Source organism: Urocitellus parryii, chromosome 3 (genome assembly GCF_045843805.1).
Source record: "Urocitellus parryii isolate mUroPar1 chromosome 3, mUroPar1.hap1, whole genome shotgun sequence".
Taxonomy (NCBI): Eukaryota; Metazoa; Chordata; class Mammalia; order Rodentia; family Sciuridae; genus Urocitellus; species Urocitellus parryii.
The window spans coordinates 174175955-174194922 of record NC_135533.1 but is presented as its reverse complement, the minus strand read 5'-3'; the positions used below and the strand labels follow the sequence as shown (position 1 = coordinate 174194922).

At 36.9% G+C, this 18968-nt stretch overlaps 1 protein-coding gene across 2 annotated transcripts in view; it reads right to left on the bottom strand.

The window, feature by feature from the left end:
• Appl1 (adaptor protein, phosphotyrosine interacting with PH domain and leucine zipper 1) overlaps positions 1–18964 on the bottom strand; it is a 44752-nt gene extending 25788 nt beyond the window's left edge. For both annotated transcript variants that reach the window (XM_026388543.2, XM_077796215.1), the window contains exons 1-7: positions 18495–18964; positions 9934–10032; positions 8100–8159; positions 7555–7626; positions 4145–4232; positions 2530–2571; positions 1918–1976 (exon numbers count right to left, since the gene is read on the bottom strand). In XM_026388543.2, coding sequence (XP_026244328.1) covers positions 1918–1976; positions 2530–2571; positions 4145–4232; positions 7555–7626; positions 8100–8159; positions 9934–10032; positions 18495–18548 — 474 coding nt within the window. In that variant the 5' untranslated portion in view covers positions 18549–18964. The remainder of the gene's footprint in view (positions 1–1917; positions 1977–2529; positions 2572–4144; positions 4233–7554; positions 7627–8099; positions 8160–9933; positions 10033–18494) is intronic.
• Positions 18965–18968: the final 4 nt, after the last annotated feature.

Here is an 18968-nt window from a genome sequence, read left to right as displayed (position 1 = left end):
TATTTTATGTGGTGCTGAGGATCGAACCCAATGCCTCACACCTGCTCAACCCCAGCCTCCTTCAATATATTTTTTTAAAATATTTGTTTTTTAGTTGTAGTTGGACACAATACCTTTATTTATTTATTTATTTATTTTTATGTGGTGCTGAGGATTGAACCCAGGGCCTTACACATGCTAGGCGAGCACACTACCACTGAGCCACAACCCCAGCCCCAATACATTTTTAATTTAAAAAATGGTGAGAAATATTTTTTAAAAAATACTTGTGGGGCTTGGGTTGTAGCTCAGTGGTTAAGCACTTACCTCACATGGCGCACTGGGTTCAATCCTCAGCACCACGTATAAATAAATTAATTAATTAATTAATTAATTAAGATATTGTGTCCATCTACAACTAAAAAAATATTTAAAAATAAAATACTTGTAACAGCCAGAGGTAATGTAAAACATGCCAAATTTTATACTCTAGAGCTTTTAACTATGTCCATAAGGCAGAGTGACTAAAATGCAGATCTTGAAATGTACATACTTCATAATTTTTTTCAGTATCAAATAATTTCTGAACTAAAATTAGAAATGGAAAGCAGATCTTTGGACTGAACTTTGTGTGAGAAACATTTTCTTTATTGTCATAGTGACTGTTACACAGTGTTATGGTTTAGCTATAAGGCATTTCCCCAAAAGTTCATGTGTGAAATAATGCAAGAAAGTTCAGAAGTGAAATGATTGGGTTATGAGAGCTTTAAATGTACTCAGTGCATTAATCCTCTGATGGGAAGTAATTGGGTGGAAACTGCAGGCAATTAGGGTGTGGCTGGAGGAGGTGGGTCCCTAGGGGCATGCCTTTGGGAAGGGCTCTCTCTCTTTGCTTCCTGGTGCTGTGTCCCCAACAGCTCTCCTCTACCCTACTCTTCCACCATGATGTTGTCCCTCTCCTGTTGCCCCAACGAATGGAGTTGGCCTTCTATAGACTGAGATTTCTGAAACTGTGAGCCTCAAAATAAAAATTCCCTTCACTGGGGTTGTAGCTCAGCAGTGGAGCACTTGCTTAGCACATGCGAGGCCCTGGGTTTGATCCTTAGCACCACATAAAATAAATAAATAAAATAAAGGTATTGTGTCCACTACAACCAAAAAGTAAATTAAAAATAAATAAATAAAGTTTTCCTCCTCTAACTGTTCTTGTCAGGTCTTTTGGTTATAGAAGTGAAAAGGCTGACTAAAACACACAGTAAATCATACTCAGTTGTGGATTCCCACAAGTAGTTACTGTGCCTCTCTGGGCAGCTGCAACCAAGAATGCAGACACCAAGTCCTAGGCACAGATATCTCAACTCACTCTCAAGCATCCAATAAGGCCTACACATCAAACCTTGGATTAGGCACTGGAGAGAGCTGATTTTAAGGAGCACTCAGCTGATATTGCTAATATGCTGTTCTTTAATCTTTACTTCAATGTTTTTCTCTTCAAATATAAGGTAATATTTCTAGAAATTCACTCCTTGAGGAGAAATATTCCCAGTAAATGAAGAGGGCCTCATAATAACTTCATTGGAATTGGGTCTTTAACAATTCAACTTTTTGATTACTGTGTCTCATTTCTGTATACATGGCCAAATGAAAACAGAACATATGCAATGTTATCAAAATACAAAGCAAAAAAAAAAATACTGATCATCATTTATATTTATGTTTATGATTTATCAAATTCTGGCAGAAGGAAAGTATTTCATTTAGAGACTAAAAATTATCAGAAAGGTTTTTGAATAGCTAACAGGAAAAAATAAAGTAGGAGTAGGAGCAGTACAGCAAAACATACAAATCAACTACTGACTATTTTTAAACTGGGAACACCGAACCACCTAATGAAATCATCATTAATTGTGATACTGAAGGAGTAAGTATGTATCACACCTTGTCATTTTCTCTTTTTTTTGACAATCGGCTATATCTGTTAATTGCAGCATCATGATCTGGAAAGCAGAAATGAGTGTTAACAATAATACAATAGTATTTTACAAAAGGTATAAATACTTTAAGTAGTCTTCACATCTGCATCTTTCTGCATATACTAAAGTAAGGAAAAAATTCCCTATCACCTGATAAGAATGTTCAAATTTTCCCCACAGCCAAATTTTCCTGTAAACTATGTGTCTACTTAATCTAACTAGTATATGAAAGCAACATTTAATTCCAAGGAAACAATAATCCACTAAAAGTTTTTCAAAGTATTTTAGTTCAAAAACAGCAAATGCTCATTAAAGAAAAATTGGAATATATACAAAAAATAGGAAGGTAACATACTGTATCACCTCTTTAGGCATTATAAAGATAATAAACTAAAAGATGTAACTGTCTTTACAATTGTTTCTTATAAATAGCATATTTAAGTAACAACATTGATATAAATAATGACCGAAAACTTTTAATTACACACATTTTTTTTCAATTATTACAAAGAATCAGCCATGATATTATATATAAATGCATCAATAAAATAAATAATGTAAAGTATTCAGGGCTTACCGTTACTAGCAATCTGAAACACTTCTTTTAATGTCAGTATTTCTGAAAAAGTTTAAAAGAATAATTTCAGCTTAGCATATTTACAAAATACCTTTATTAAAGTTTGTTTATAGGGTTGGAGATATAGGTCAGTGATAGGGTGCTTGCTTAGCGTGAATGAGACTCTGAGTTCAATCCCCAGCACCACACACACACAAAAAAAAAAAGTTTGCTTGCAAAGCAATAATAAATGCTACTTCAGTTATAATTAAAACTCTAAATAGTATTTTATACTTCCATAATCAAAGTAAAAAAAAAAAAATCACTGTGTTTCGGCTAGTCTGGTACATTTACCATCATTAGCAACACTTACACTTCCAGAAAATCTACTTGTCACAAATTAGTAATATGACACAAATTTTAAAACCCATTACAAATACTAAGACAAGTAAATATTTTGACTCAGTACCAGTATCTAGATATTTACTAATTTGTTTTTTGGATATATGACTCTAATAATTTCAAATGCTGAATGAGAAACAAAGCACATTTTATCAATAAGATAATGCCATTCAGTACCCTTAGACTGTGAGGAAATAATTCTTATTTCTTGACCTTGGAGATGTCCATTTTTGAGCATCATTGCAATTATTAACTCCATCTCTAAAATCCATTGGTCTTTATTCCATCTTAAACACTTTACCATTCACTGACACATTAGTTCAATTTTTTTTCCTATTTTGGAAATAAGCCTGTATGAGAGTTTAAAAATTATAATAAGAGCCAATTCTATAAAACTCTCCTTTTATCACCTAGTAACCCTAAATTGGCAAAAAAAAAAAATAACCACAAACTACTAAGTCATAGGTTGTTAGATGTGCTGGCATTCCTGCCTTCTGCTATGCCCATACAAACCTCTATACTCTGTGCCACTATCCTAATCCAGGTCTTGGTTATACCTCATTGAACTCTCACAACTTCTTAGTCCATTCTCCTACACACCAAATCCACACAATCCCATCCTCCAAATACAAAAGGATTGTGGCTCTTTACTACTAAAAGACCTCCATTGGCTTCTCTTTATTCATAAACTCAAGTCCAACATCTTTAGCATCATCTAGTTCCATCTAATTCTAGATTTATCTGCTGCCTTGCCCTGACACATTCAACACTACAGTCACACTGAATTTCTTATTATCCTCAAAACAAAGTATATATATCTATCAGCCATACATTTGTGCATTCTAGTCCCCCTAACAACAGTGATTCTTCTCCTGGCACATTTTTTCTCATTGTTCAATGTTCATGTCACATCTTTGGTGAAGCCTTCTTGACTCTCCTCTGAGCCCTCACAGAACCTTCTCATTCCCTAATTAAAAGAGAGACAGTGCCCTAATTACGTGTTTACCTATCTCTTTCTCTAGGATTTCTCCAGGAAAGGGATACTTTATAATAGTATTTGTCAGTATGTAGTTTAATACCTATCAAAAGCTCCTATAAATGTTTGGTGACTGATGATAGTAAAAGTGGCACAGGCAGTGGTCTGAAATGGTTTAGGTATAAAGTAAAATACATCTTACAAGAATTGATCTTTTGGCAACTGACAAAAGTAAATACAAGCCCTTGACTTCAATACCTTTCAGATCTCTTTCTTTAAACTGGGTAATGGGGAACATCATGGCATCAGCAAGTTGAGTTGAGAGTACAGCATGACAAGAGCTAAGCTAGTAAAAGAAAGACAAAAAAGGCCAAATAACTAACAGAAACCATTTATAACTAAAAAATGTCGTTATAGAGCAATCTATTTAAAAAAAAAAAAAAACTCTAATACATTTCACGAAAAACACTAAAATTAATGTAATAAAAAGTATCATATAGCAAAAAAAAATCCATTTAAAACTCTTAAAAGAAAACTTAAAGTGATCCTGGACTTGGCAATGATTTTTTTTTTACTTCTTTTTGTTCTTTTTAGTTATACATGACAGTAGAATTTATTTTGACATATTATACATACATGGAATATAACTTCCCATTCTTATGGTTGTACATGATGTGGAGTTATACTGGTCATATATTCATTTATGAACATAGGAAGTTATGTCCAATTAATTCTACTGTCTTTCCGATTTCCATCCCACCTCCCTTACCTTTGTTCACCTTTGTCCACCTTTGTCTAATCCAGTAAACTTTTATTCACCCCCACCCCCATGTGTGTTAGCATCTACATATTAGACAGAACATTTGGCCTTTGGTATTTTGGCATTGGCTTATTTCACTTAGCGTGATAGTCTCCAGTACCATCCATTTACTAGCAAATGCCATAATTTCATTCTTCTTTATGGCTGGGTAATATTCCACTGTGTACATATATACCACTTTTTCCTTATCCATTCATCTGTTGAAGAGCACCTAGGTTGGTTCCACAGATTAAATCCTTTCATATGTGCCAAGGAGTGGGATAAGTGGGTCAAATGGTAGTTCCATTCCAAATTTTCTAAGGAATCTCCATATTGCTTTCCAGAGTGGGTGCACCAGTTTGCAGTCCCATGAGCAATGTATGAGTGTAACTTTTTTCCTACAGTCTCTTGTCAACATTTATTATTACTTGTATTCTTGAAAATTGCCATTCTGACTGGAGTGAAATGAAATCTCAGTGTGGTTTTAATTTGGCAATCATTTCTTAGACATGATACCAAAAACACTTCAAAATAAAATATAAATTGTACTTCATCAAAATTAAAAACTTTAATGCATCAAAGGATACTATCAAGAATGTGAAAAGGTAAACCATAGAGAGCAAATGTTTGTCAATTACTTACCTAAGTAAGAAACTTGTATTTAGAATACAGAACTCTTAAAACTGAATAATGAAAAGGCAGAAAACCCAACTTAAAGTGGGCAAAGAATCTAAATAGACATTTCTCTGAAGATATACAAATGGCTGATAACCACATGAACAGATGCTCAATATCATTAACTATCAAGAAAATGCAAATCAAAATGATAATGAGATACCACATGACACCCACTTAGATGGCTCTAATTTTTTAAAAAATGGGAAAATCCATTTTTGGCAAGAACGCAGAAAAGCTAGAACCCTCCAATATTGCAGGTGGCGATATGAATGGAACGGGCACTGGTAAAAATTGGTGATTTCTCAGAGTTAAACATAAAGGTACATTCCAGGCCAGCCTTGGCAACTTAGCAAGCCCCTGTCTCAAAAACAAAAACAGGGGCTGGGGATGTGGCTCAAGCGGTAGCGCGCTCGCCTGGCATGCGTGCGGCCCGGGTTCGATCCTCAGCACCACATACAAACAAAGATGTTGTGTCCGCCGAAAACTAAAAAATAAATAAATAAATATTAAAAAAAAAAAAAACATAGGGTCTGGGGATGTGTCTCAAGCGGTAGCACACGGGGCGCTGGGTTCAATCCTCAGCACCACATAAAAATAAAATGAAGATGTTGTGTCCACTGAAAACTGAAAAATAAATAAATAAATAAACATAAAGTTGCCATATAACCATGCAATCCCACTCCTAGACATATACTTCAAAGAACTGAAAACTGGTGTTTGAAAAAAACCAAACTTGAATATGTATGATCACAGCAGCACTATTCATACCAGCCAAAAGGTGGAAAGAGCCAAAACATCCATAACAGACAAATCAAATATGGTATACCCATACAATGAAATTTTATTCAGCCAAAAAAGAAATGAAATGTTGACACATTACAACATGAATATACCTTTCACACATGCTAAATGAAAGAAGATAAATACAAAAGTCCATAAATTATATGGGTCCTACTATATGAAATATTCAAAACAGTCAAATACATATATTTTTTTTTGTTTTCTTTTTTTGGTACCAGGAATTGAATCCAAGGGCATTCAATAACTAGCCACATGCCCAGTCCTTGTTATTTTTTAAGATAGAGTCTAGGTAAGTTGCATAGGGCCTCACTACATTGCTGAGCCTGGCCTTGAACTTGTGATCCTCCTGCCTCAGCCTCTCAAGTTACTGGGATTACAGGTGTGCACTACCACACCTGACTCAAAACAGGCAAATCCAAAGAGACAGAAAGCAGATTAAGTTGTTACCAGGAACTGGGAAGAATAGGAATGGAAAAGTGACGGCTTAATAGGTAGAACACTTCCTTTGGGATGATGAAAATGTTCTGGAACTAGACAGTTGTGATGGCTGCATAACATTTTGAATGTATTAAATGTCACAAGTGACAAATTTTATAGTATTTTACCATATTTTTTTAAATGAAAAACATTCCATTTCCTATAAATATTATTTCTTTACACTACTCTCCTAGGATAATATTCTGCCATAAAGAATTATTAAAATATTTTAAAATTGGTGCTGAAGGTATATCTCATGGTTGAAAGCTCTTCCTAGCACATACAAGGCCCCAGGTTTATTCCCCAGTATGGCAAAAATGTGTGTGTGTGTGTGTGTGTGTGTGTATACACACATATATACACACATATATATACAAAGTATTTTCATGCAATACTAGAGAACAATTACTGAACTCTCCATACATCTCTCACTATCTTTCTTCTTCCTACCTTCTAGGTCTGTTTTGTTTTGTTATATGATTGGTTAAAGATGACTGGTTTGAGAAACCAACAGTCAATTTCAGCTGTTTGGGATAGAAGGATTAATAAGGACTGAACAGTAAAATGTTGCTTAATGACAAAATAGAAGCCACAAAGGGCTTAGCCATAGTTCACAGCTTCACTCTTCTCTCACTGCCTACATCAAATAACAATGAAAAAATAATAATACATGGACTGGGAAGAGAGAAAGCCCATCTATTAGCTTGTTCCTCAAAAACAATTTATTTTAATTAGATAAAGAAAATATTATTTTTATAAGATAGCAACCAGGATGTGGAAATAAGGTACTTCTTTAAGTTTTATAACAAAGCTTTACTCATATAATCATAACAATAAAAGTTCCCAATAAAAAAACGAATAACTTGAGTAACTTAATTATAAAATAACTTATTCAAGCAAAATAAATACTTACCTCATCTATAACTTTTGAAAATTGTTGTAAAGTAGAGCTCATAACTTCATCATCACCCCCCAATGGAAAACGCTAAAAAAATGTTAAACAGAGATGAAGTTCAATACTATATGAATCTTGTAACTGATAGCATCAGAATTTAAATTTTCAAGTAACTTCAGAAAATTTCTAAATTTCAAATGAGCTCCAGAAATGTCATTTTAATACAGTAATTTTCATAATTAAGAAACATTATACTATGCTAGGAATTCAGTGATTTGGAATTTAGCTCCAGTTCCTCCAAAATCCCTGTAATCTTGAGCAAGACTGTTTCTTCATTTGTAAAAAAAAATTAAATAAATAAATGAAAGGTAAACTAGATAACCTCGGTACCTAGCATTAAATCATTATAATTATCTCAACATAAGGGCTATACTGAAATCTCAATGGCATATTCTGTGAAGTCAGGAAAGCTTAAAGATTCTTGATGAGGAAGTCCTTATCTGTACAGATACAATATTATGGTATATTTTAAATCATGCTCTTAAATATCTGATATTCAATACCTGTTTTTCATATTCTTTTAAAAGTTTCGAAGTCAGGTGTGTTGCTGCACTTAATTCATTCTATGGAAAAAGATTAGTATTCAAATTAGCACAATATTACTTATCAAGAAAAAAGTTTTAATCAAAGATACATAGGCCACCTTTATTACTACCATTAAAGCATTTCAAAAAGAAACTCAACCGTAAAAGAGAATTCAGCAAGGAATTCAGCAATGTTCCAAGTATCTGCTGCTGCTGCTGCTGCTGCTTTTCTTTGATAATAAAACTAAGCATTAAATATTTTTTGTAAAAAAATCTACATGCTATATTCTTTATTTTAAATTAATTTTAAAAACATCATATACAGTATGAAACCACTGATACATAGGTGCATTTTTTCAATTTTGTTTTTTTAGTGTTAAATATTTTAAAAGCTAAAAAGCAAACTGTACATAGCCTTAGCAAAATCTTTAGATTCTACATAGATGACTGGTTATCATTCTCTCTAGATGCTGATGCCAGACTATAAGCATTTAATAACATACAACCAAAATATGGTTGTTGACTACTGGGCATGCTGTTGCATACCAATAATCCCAGTGGCTTGGGAGGTTGAGGCAGGAGGATCACAAGTTCAAAGATAGTCTCAGTAACTCAGCAAGGCTCTAAGCAACTTAGGGAGACCAGTCACCCTGTATCAAAATAAAAAATAGATGGGCTGGGATGTGACTCAGTGGTCAGTGGTTAACTGCCCCTGGATTTAATCCCTGGTACCCCCCCCCCCAAAATAAAAAAGCAAAATGTGGTTGACGTAGGGGCTGGAGTAGTGGTAGAGCACTTGCCTGACATGTGTGAGGCACTGGGTTTGATTCTCAGCACCACATATAAATAAATAAATAAAAGGTCCATTGACAATTAAAAAATGTTTTTTAAAAAATGTGGTTGACTTAGTCATAACACAGCAACACAGTCATATGAAAGGGTTTTTTGTTTTGTTTTGGTATCAGGGATTGAACCCAGCAGGCTCTTAATCACTAAGCCACAACCCCAGCCCTCTTCAGTCAAATCTTAAATGAAGACTACTATTAGTGATTTTTATTTTCTTTCAGTAATGGGGATTGAACCCAGGAAAACTACCATTGAGCTATATCCCCAGCACTTTTTATTTCTTAAGACAAGGTCTCAATAAATTGCTGAGGCTGACTTTGAACTTGCAATCCTCTTGCCTCAGCCTTCCAAGTCACTGGGATTAGAGGTGTGAACTACAGCACTCAGCTACTGATTTTTTTATTTATTTATTTATTTATTTATTTATTTATTTATTTATTCATTCATTCATTCATACATACATACATACATACATACTAGGGATTGAACCCAGGGGTACTTAACTACTGAGACACAACCCCAGCCCCTACTTTTTTTTTTTTTTTTTTTTTTTTTTTGAGAGAGAGAGAGACAGGATCTCACCAAGTTTCTTAGGACCACACTAAATTGCTGAGGCTGGCTTTGAACTTGCAATCCTCCGGCCTCGGCCTCCCAAGATATGGGGATATAGGCATGTGCCACTGTTAGTGATTTTTAACAAGAAAGCTCTTCTTACTGTGTTTGGGGAGAAGGGACTGATGTTTCAATCTTGTTACTTTTGTGGTGCTACAAACTATACACTAGTAACAGAAATGTAAACTCTGGTATACAATATATTTAATGTTCATTCATCCTTTCAACAAATATTTATTACTAGTATTTCAGGACAAGGCTAGGCACCAATAAACAAAACAGACACTATTCTCTGTCCTTATGGGGCTCAAAGATTAATTTTTAAACAGCATTGTATTAGACCTTAGCTTTTTACCTGTGCATCATAAATCCGATGCATAGCTTGATACAATTGGTTCATATAGTTGGAAATAGCTGTAGCATCTTCTTCAAAAACGCCTAGTAAAGACCTTGTCTGTATAAAAGAAAATAAATTAAAAAGCTATGTTAATTGGTATATAGATAAGATGGGAAAACTTTTTTTTCTAAAAGAAGCAAAAATAGTAAGATAACAGAGCTCCAGTAATTATGAGTTTTAATCTGTTTTCTCTTTTTACAGTAATGCTAAGAAGTCAGGGGGTTTTTTTTCTCTGTTTCACTTCATTAAAAATGAGGTATTTTCCAACTACATCACAATCTTTTCCCAAATATGTTACAAAAACTTTAGGAGGAACAACAAAGGTGTAATTTTATTGGTTAGAATTTCTGTAATTGTATTAAGTTAAGAGGAAACACTACAGATTAAAATTTAAAATTTTAAATTCTGCACTTAAGATGGTAGATGAGAGAACAAAGGTAGTGTAGTGTAGTAGGCTCCTAAAATGCAAGAAGTAAAATCAAGAATCAATAAATGGGATGGCTTCCAATTAAAAAGCTTCTTCTCAGCAAAAGAAATAATTAAGGAGAGGAGAGAGCATACAGATTGGGAGAAAATCTTTACCACATGCATTAATCTCTAGGATATATAAAGAACTAAAAAAACACCAACAAAACAAATAACCCAATCAATAAAAGAGCTAAGGAACTAGACAAACACTTCACAGAATAAGAAATACAACTGATCAACAAATATATGAAAAAGTGTTCAACATCTTTAGCAATTAGAGAAATTCAAATCAAAACTACTCTAAGATTTCATCTCACTCCTGTCAGAATGGCAATCATCAAGCATACAGGCAACAATAAATGTTAGCAATGATGTGGGGAAAAAGGTACACTCATACATTGCTGGTGGGACTGCAAATTGGTGTAACCGCTATAGAAAACAGTATGGAGATTCCTCAGAAAATTGGGAATGGAACCACCATTTAACCCAGCAATCACATTCCTTGGTTTATACCCAAAGGACTTAAAATCAGCACACTATAGTGATACAGCCACAACAATGTTTATAGTAGCTCAATTCACCATAGCTAGACTATGGAACCAACCTAGGTGTCCCTCAATAGATGAATGGAAAGAAAATGTGATATGTATACTCAATGAAATATTACTCAGCTTTAAAGAAAAGTGAAATTATAGCATTTGCCAGTAAATGGTTGGAGTTGGTGAAGTAAGCCAATCCCACAAAACCAAAGGCCGAATGTTTTCTCTAATATGCGGATGCTAATTCACAATAAGGAGGGAGGCACTAGGGAAGAATAGCATTACCTTACATTAGGTAGAAGAAAGTAATGGGAGGGGAGAGGAGGGGATATGGGGAGAGGAAAGATAGCAGAATAAAACAGACAGTATTACTGTGAAAAAAAAAAAAAAATATATATATATATATATATATATGACTACATGACCAATATGATTCTGCAACATGTACACTCAGAAAAATGAGAAATTATATCGCATTTATGTATAAGTGCATAAATGCATTTTACTGTCATATATAAGTAATTAAAACAAATTTTTAAAAAATTTTAATTCGATACTTAAACTAAAAACAAATCAACACAAACATTCAAAACTTAGGGGCCTGAGGGTTTAACTTTCTAGTAAAGCATCTGCCTAGCATGTCTCTCTGGGTTTCAACTGCGGCTTGAGAGTGCCACACACATACATACACACACACACACACACACACACACTAATTTAACAGTATTCCATTCATAAATATTTAAATGCTTTATTATAGGATAACATAATATGATTATTTCCTTTCTTAAATGGTCTCTTCTTAGTACCAAATCTCCCTCTGTCCTAATCTAAAATAATACCACAGTACAGTCTACAAAATAGTAACTCGGTTTTTCTGAATGAAGGATTTTGGTTTCCTCTTTATATGTTTCTATATTGTTTGGCATTCTTTTTTCTACAATGAGCAATTTAAAATGATATTTATTATAAGGGGGAACACTTGTAAGTAAGTAATAATGTCAATAAAATTATCAAAGATAGTAAATGGTGGAACAAGCTTGTAATCCCAGCTACTTGAGAGGTAGAGGCAGGAGGATCACCAAGTTCAAGGCCGGTCTGGGCAATTTAGCAAGACCCTGTATCAAAATAAAATAAAAGAGACTGGAAATGTAGGATATGGCTTAGCAGTAGAGTGCCCTGGGTTCAATCCCCAGTACTAGGGGGGAAAAAAAAAAGAAAAGGAAACTCAGTTTATCAAAAGCAAATGATGATCACCATTTTTTTCCCAAAGGCAATGGAAAAATTAGAATACTAATAAGTACTGAGATAACTTAAGCTTAAAAATCTAAAAAATGACCTTATATTTTATTCCCTAGCTTCTATTCCTTTCGTCCAGAAGTCAAAAGCTAAGTCAATACAGTATAAAGTGGGGAGGGTTGGGGGAACACAAGATTATTATTATGCTGGTTTAAGCAGTCCATATTATCAGTCCCCTACTTCCCCAGGCCTCTGAGATTTGGATTTGATAGAAGCTGTTTTTAGTTTAGTTTTGATTTTTTAATTTCGGAGACATGATCTAAATTGCTCAGACTGGTCTCAGCTCAAGCAGTCCTCCTGCCTTAGTCTCCAAGTAGCTGAAAATATAAGCACACACCACCTGCTGAATTTGACATAATCTTTTTCACTCTAGTGCTCTAGCTTTACTCCCATTCCCATCAGTGCTATCTTAAGATGTAAAAAAGATGGACTGGGGATGGAGGTCAGTGAGAGAATACATGCCTAGCATGTGCAAATTCCACGGTTCAATGCCTAGCACCACACACAAAAAAATTTTTTTTAAATATGTCTGTGTAAAAGAAAGCATCAGGGCTGGGAATATAGCTCAGATGATAGGATAACCTAATAACCAATAATCCTCAATTGGTAGGATAACCTCACATGCACAAGACCTTGGGCTTAATCCCCAGCAAAACACACACACACACACACACACACACACACACACACACACAAAAGCATCAGGAAATCTTGATAGGCCAGTACCCCACCCCCCTTTTGGTACTGTGGACTGAATCCAGAGGTATCTACCACTGACCTAGTTCTTTTCTATTTTTATTTTTTGGTACTAGGGATTGAACTCAGGGGCGTTTAACCACTGAACCACATCCCCAGCCCTTTTTGTATTTTATTTAGAGACAGTGTCTCACTGAGTTGCTTAGGGCCTCACTAAATTGCTGAGGCTAGCTTTGAACTCAGGATCCTCCTGCCTCAGCCTCCTGAGTCTCTGGGATTACAGGCTTGCTCCAGCTAGGCTTTTTTATGTTTTGATATTTTGCCTTTATATTTATGGAAACAAACCTTCAGACAGAATGTTATCATATATGCTCTCATGTAAACATCTAAAAAATCTAGAAGCAGCATAAATTTAATATATTCCTAAAACTTTTATACTCAGTTCAATCAACTCATAAAGTCCAATAAATCATTTTCCAATTCACGTCCTAAATATCGATGTTTTCTCATACTTTTCTCAGTACCATGGGATGACAAGTATTTCTTAGAAGTGCTTCAGTTTAGTCCTAACTTTTTTTTTTTTTTTTTTTTTTTTTGTATTGGGGATTTAAGTCCTTGAATTTGCAATCCTGCTTTCTCAGTCTTCAAGATCATGGGATTAACAGACATGTACCACCACAACCAGTTCCTAAAAATTTCTTGTAAGAGATAGATGCTTGTTCAGTTAAGTTTTAATGATAAGGCTTGTTTCTACCAGATAGAATAGTAAGATTTTCAAACAACCAGGACTGACATTCTTTCCTCAAATCAATTTGTTGGCTGAATGCAAAGACTGCACTTGGACACAATTGCCACTAGGAACAACAACCAAAATGTACATTTGCATACAAGGGAGAGTGGAGCTGCCACCTGGCTAATAGCAATTGTTAAAATACCACAGACGCAATGATCACACATGCCTATAGTTCCAGCTACTTTGGTGGCTAAAGCAGATGGATCACTTCAGCTTATGAGTTTGAAGATAGCCTGTGCAACATTATGAGATCTTGTTTCATTAAAAAAATAAATAAATAAACATCTCTAAGGGGAATTACAATCTGAGATGTCAAAATGTGGGGGAGCACACTCCATAATCAGGAGTATTTCATGTTATGAAAAGAAGGAAGCCTCCATTTGTGAACAGGGTGGTTTTCAATATTGTATTACACATGAATCATTAAGATATATATACATAAAATCAATTATTTTTAAAGGTTGTTAGTAATTATAAAGTTTTATTTTGATTCTGATTTTCAGAATAATATATAAATACAGACAAACCATCTATTGTAGGCTTAAGATTTTGTGCTTCTACAGGTAACTTTTTTTTTTTTTCAGAGTAGAAATTAGAAGTTTGTAAAAGGACAGCAGAAAAGACTTCTCCCAGAGGAAGAAGGGGATCCAAGAGGTGGAATCCCCTACAGGTAACTTTTGCAGAATAGTATGGTTTGGGCAAAATAATTCTAAAGATGTTTACAATTAGTGAATCTGGACTTTGCAAATTCCTCCTATTTTAATACAATTACTGTTAATTGTATATATATATTTTTTGAAGAGTATATTGAAAATTGAACCCAAGGGCTCACTTTACCACTGAGCTACTTTTTTCTTTTTTAGTCCATTTATTTATTTATTTAGAGACAGGGTCTCACTAATTTGCTGAGGCTAGCCTCCAATTTGTGATTCTCCTGACTCAGCCTCCTGAGTTGCTGGAATTATAGTTGTGGGCCATCATGCCCAGTTCTATAAATCAAAATTTAAAGAGGGAAGCCAGTTATAGTGGTGCAAGCCTGTAATCCCAACAACTCAGGAGGCTGAGGGAGGAGGATCACAAGTTCCAAGACCAGAATGAGCAATTTAGCAAGACCCTGTCTCAAAATTAAATGAATGAGCAATTTAGCAAGACCCTGTCTCAAAATTAAATGCAATGGTACATACCTGTAATCCCAGCAACTAGGGAGAATGAGGCTGGAGGATTAAGTTCCAACTCAGCCTCAGCAAGTTAGAGAGACTATCTTAAAATTTAAAAACATTAAATGGACTGGGGATGTACCTCAGTGGTAAAGCATCCCTGGGTATGAAAATAAAATGGGCTGGGAGTGTAGCTCAGTGGTGGAACACTTGCCTAGCAGGCATGAGGGTCTAGGTTTATCCCCCAGTACCATAAAACAAAAACTTTAAAAAAGGGACTAAAGGTTTAGACTCAGTGTTAGAATGCCTTATAGTGTATGACCCTGAGTTCAATTCCCAGTATATTAAAAAAAAATCTAAAATTAAGGAAAAGACAACTATAATCCCTGATGGCCTTTCATGACTCCCAAGCTCTAATTTTTTCACATAGCAACAACAGGTCACTTTTGATAAGGATCAATTAATCTAATAAAAAATTTGTATTAGGAACTTTAAAAGTTTCATATACTCTATTATTCCTTAGGCTTACATAGTCCAAAATAAGAACAAAAATTTTTGCCTAAAAGCATTAATTTCAGTCCCTATTTTTGGGGGGGTGGGTACTGGAGACTGAACCCAGAGGTGCTTTACCACCCAGCAACATTCCCAGCCTGGTTCATTTTATTTATTTATTTGGTACTGGAAATTAAACCCTGGGGTGCTTACACTGAGTCACATCTCCAGCCCTTTCATTTTTATTTAATTTTGAGACAGGGTCTAAATTGCTTGGGCCTCACTAATTTACTGAGGCTGGCTTTGAACTTGCAATTCTTAGGCCTCAGCCTCTGAAGTTGGTGGAGTTACAAGTGTGTGCCACGGTGCCCAGCCCTTTTTATTTTTCAGTGAGGCAAGGTCTGAGTTGCTTAGGGCCTTATTAAGTTGCTGAGGCTGGCCTTGAACTTGTGATCCTCCTGCCTCAGCCTCCTGAGTTGCTGGGATTACAGATGTGAGCCACCATGCCCTGCTCAGCCCTATTTATAGAAGAATTTGAGGAAAACTGAGCACAGTGGCACAAGCCTTTAGTGACAACTACTCAAGAGGTAAAAGAATCTCTCCAGCTATCCTGGCCAATATAGTGAGTAAGACCTCCTCTCAAAAAAAAAAGTGGTGGTGGGGGGGAGCTAGAGTTGTAGCTCAGCAGTAGAGCAGCTGCCTTATACATGTGAGACACTGCATTTGATTCTCAGCACCACATATAAATAAGCAAATAAAATAAAGGTCCATAGACAACTAAAAAAATATTTTTAAAAAATTAAAGGAATCATGCCGTCTTTCAAATTCTTTTCATTAAGAAAAAATGAAGACATGTAAGCTATATTTTTAAAAACAGGATAAAACTATTATGTACAATAAATTTGGGGAAAAAATGGGCAATTTGCCTTTAAAGTGGAAGGTACTAAGTGGCAGTGGAGGCTACAATCTCCATCTCCTCAGTTGCAGATCCAAGGCTATCCATCCTGCCTTAATGTTCTCCCAAAGAATTAGGCTCAGTGGCACAAACCTATAATCCCAGCAATTCAGGAGACTAAGGCAGGAGGACTGCAAGTTTGAGGTCAGCCTGGGCAATTCAGTGAGACCCTGTCTCAAAAATAAAAAGGGTTTGGATATAGCTCAGTGGTAGGGCATGAGTTAAAACCCCAGTACCAAAAACAAAACAAATTACCCCCAGTGTCTTACTTTCCTAAATCCCAGCTTCCCAAGTAATTTTCCCAAATAAATATTACCTTGTTCAAATTTATTACCTCTAGAAACTGAATATCAACATGACTATTTCATTAAAATTCAATATAAAACTGATACTAACATGAGGCATGCTTATAAAAAAACAAACTAATTCTCAAATTGTAAACTAATTGTGTGAAAAGTTGAAAATTATCTCTGCCTCTAGTCATGGCTAGGGCACTGTGCAAACCATACTGAGCTGTTTATAGACTTTAAGGGCTGTAAAAAATCATATAGGCCAGGTAAAGGAAGAAAGGCAACTTGTTGAGTCTTATATAATAAAAAGTAAAATGACAAAGAGCACCTGACCCATGCAACTCACAAAATTGTTGCAAATCATCTGAAACAAATATAGCTTATAACTTTATACTGAGGAACTAATAAGGAAAAATTTGATCAGAGGCAGGCATAGTGGCGTAGGCCTATAATCCCAGCAGCTCTGAGACTGAGACAGGAGGGTCATGAGTTCAAAGATAGCCTCAGCAAAAGAGAGGCAGTGAAACCCTGTCTCTAAATAAAATACAAAATAAGGCTGGGGTTGTGGCTCAGAGTTCAATCCCCGGTATCCCCGCCCCCCCTCCCCCCCCCCAAAAAAAAAAAAAACAGGCTACACTGGCAGTCAAGATAAAGCAACATGTGGGTTTCTCTTTGTCATTATAGGCTGATAGGAGTACATTACCAGCAATAAACTGACCTGTGAAGATAACTTTCAGAAAGAAAAAGAACAAATCAATTCTACAATCAGAGTCCAATTTCAACTTGGCAATTGACACTGACACAAAATCCATGGCAGAAGTGCCACCCAGTAAAGGGAGAATCTAGCCCTTTCCTCCTTTTCGTTTCTTTTTCTTGGGGGGGAGGGCGGGCACAGCAAACTAAAAGTACAAGACATATATGCTATCTTATTTCTAAAGTAAGTATTTCAAAATTTTTTTCATTCTAAGTGAACAGTAACACCCTCTCAAATCTTATTGTGTAAAAATGCCAGGCACACGGTGAAGTTTCTCCATACAACTTAGAAATGCTTCCAACACCATTTTTAATATAGACGATTTTATTGAGTGTGTTTATATATAAAATATTACATTTTCCAAAATCATATTAAGCTTAAGCAATCAATAGAGCATCATCCCCAAAGCACAAAACACAGAACACAAGGCTTTTATTTTGATGAGTTTATCAGGGCCAAGTCCGCAGCGAGCGGCGCAGCAGTCCTGGAAGGCGCCGTCCATCACAAGCCGTGCATAGCTCGAGTGACAGCGGCCAGTTACCGCCGCTACACCCGCACACCAGGCGAGGAGGTCGCAAGCAGGCTTGAGCACCCATAACTGGCTTCGCCGATGGCTCTCCACACACAGCCTCTCACACCTCCAGAAGAAAAACTAGCCATTTCCTTCCCTAGCATACCGAGCCTCCAAAATCCATTAACAGGACTACCGGGGTTCTCCCTTTCTCTGCATTTTCTCCAGATTGGGGATTTATCACCTCACACCATCGCGATAAAAACAGCATCTTCCGTCAAATAAACAGGAGACGTGGCGCGTACGTGACCGCTAGCCCCACCAGAGGCGGCGGCTCGATCTCCACTCGCGGCCCTCGGCCCAGCCACGCGGGCCTATGCGGGCCTCGGGCAGCGCACAGGGCCTCCGCGGCTCGGGGTGCGGCCCGCGGCCGGGGGGGGGGGGGACACCTGGGCGGCGGCGGCGCCCACCTGGGCCGGGGCGGGCACTTGCGGCGGCAGCGCCAGGCCTGCGGTTGGCCCGCCCGGCTTTCCCACAACTCCCGCTGCCGTCCCCCGCGCCTCACCTGCGGGCTGTCCTCCAGCGTCTCCTCGATGGGCAGCTTGTCGATCCCCGGCATGGTGGCGAAGGGAGGGCGGCGGCAGAAGACGCGGCGGCCGCCCACAGATTAGCGCGCCTGCCCGCCCTATTCTAGGCGCAGCCGCCGACACCGCCCGTGTAGCTTCTGCCAGGCGCCCAGGGGCCGCGCGGGAAATCCCGCCCCTCGGCCTCCCTGTCCCTCCTTCCAGAGCGCCCATTGGCTCGTGACGATGCCCGTCAGCACTGCGGGGCTGGCCGAAAGGTTCCTTCGCGGCGCGGGGGCTTCTGCTATAGCTGGCGGCAGAGGCAGCGCTGTCCGCCAGGGGTTGGAGGCATCGTTTCGTAAATAAAAATGGTTGGGGAACGTCTCCACACCACTTCCCACCGCGGGTAACCAGTCTCCTGTGAGGACGACTTTGGGAAATTTGAGACAGTGTTTCTTCTGCATCTTATTTCGTAA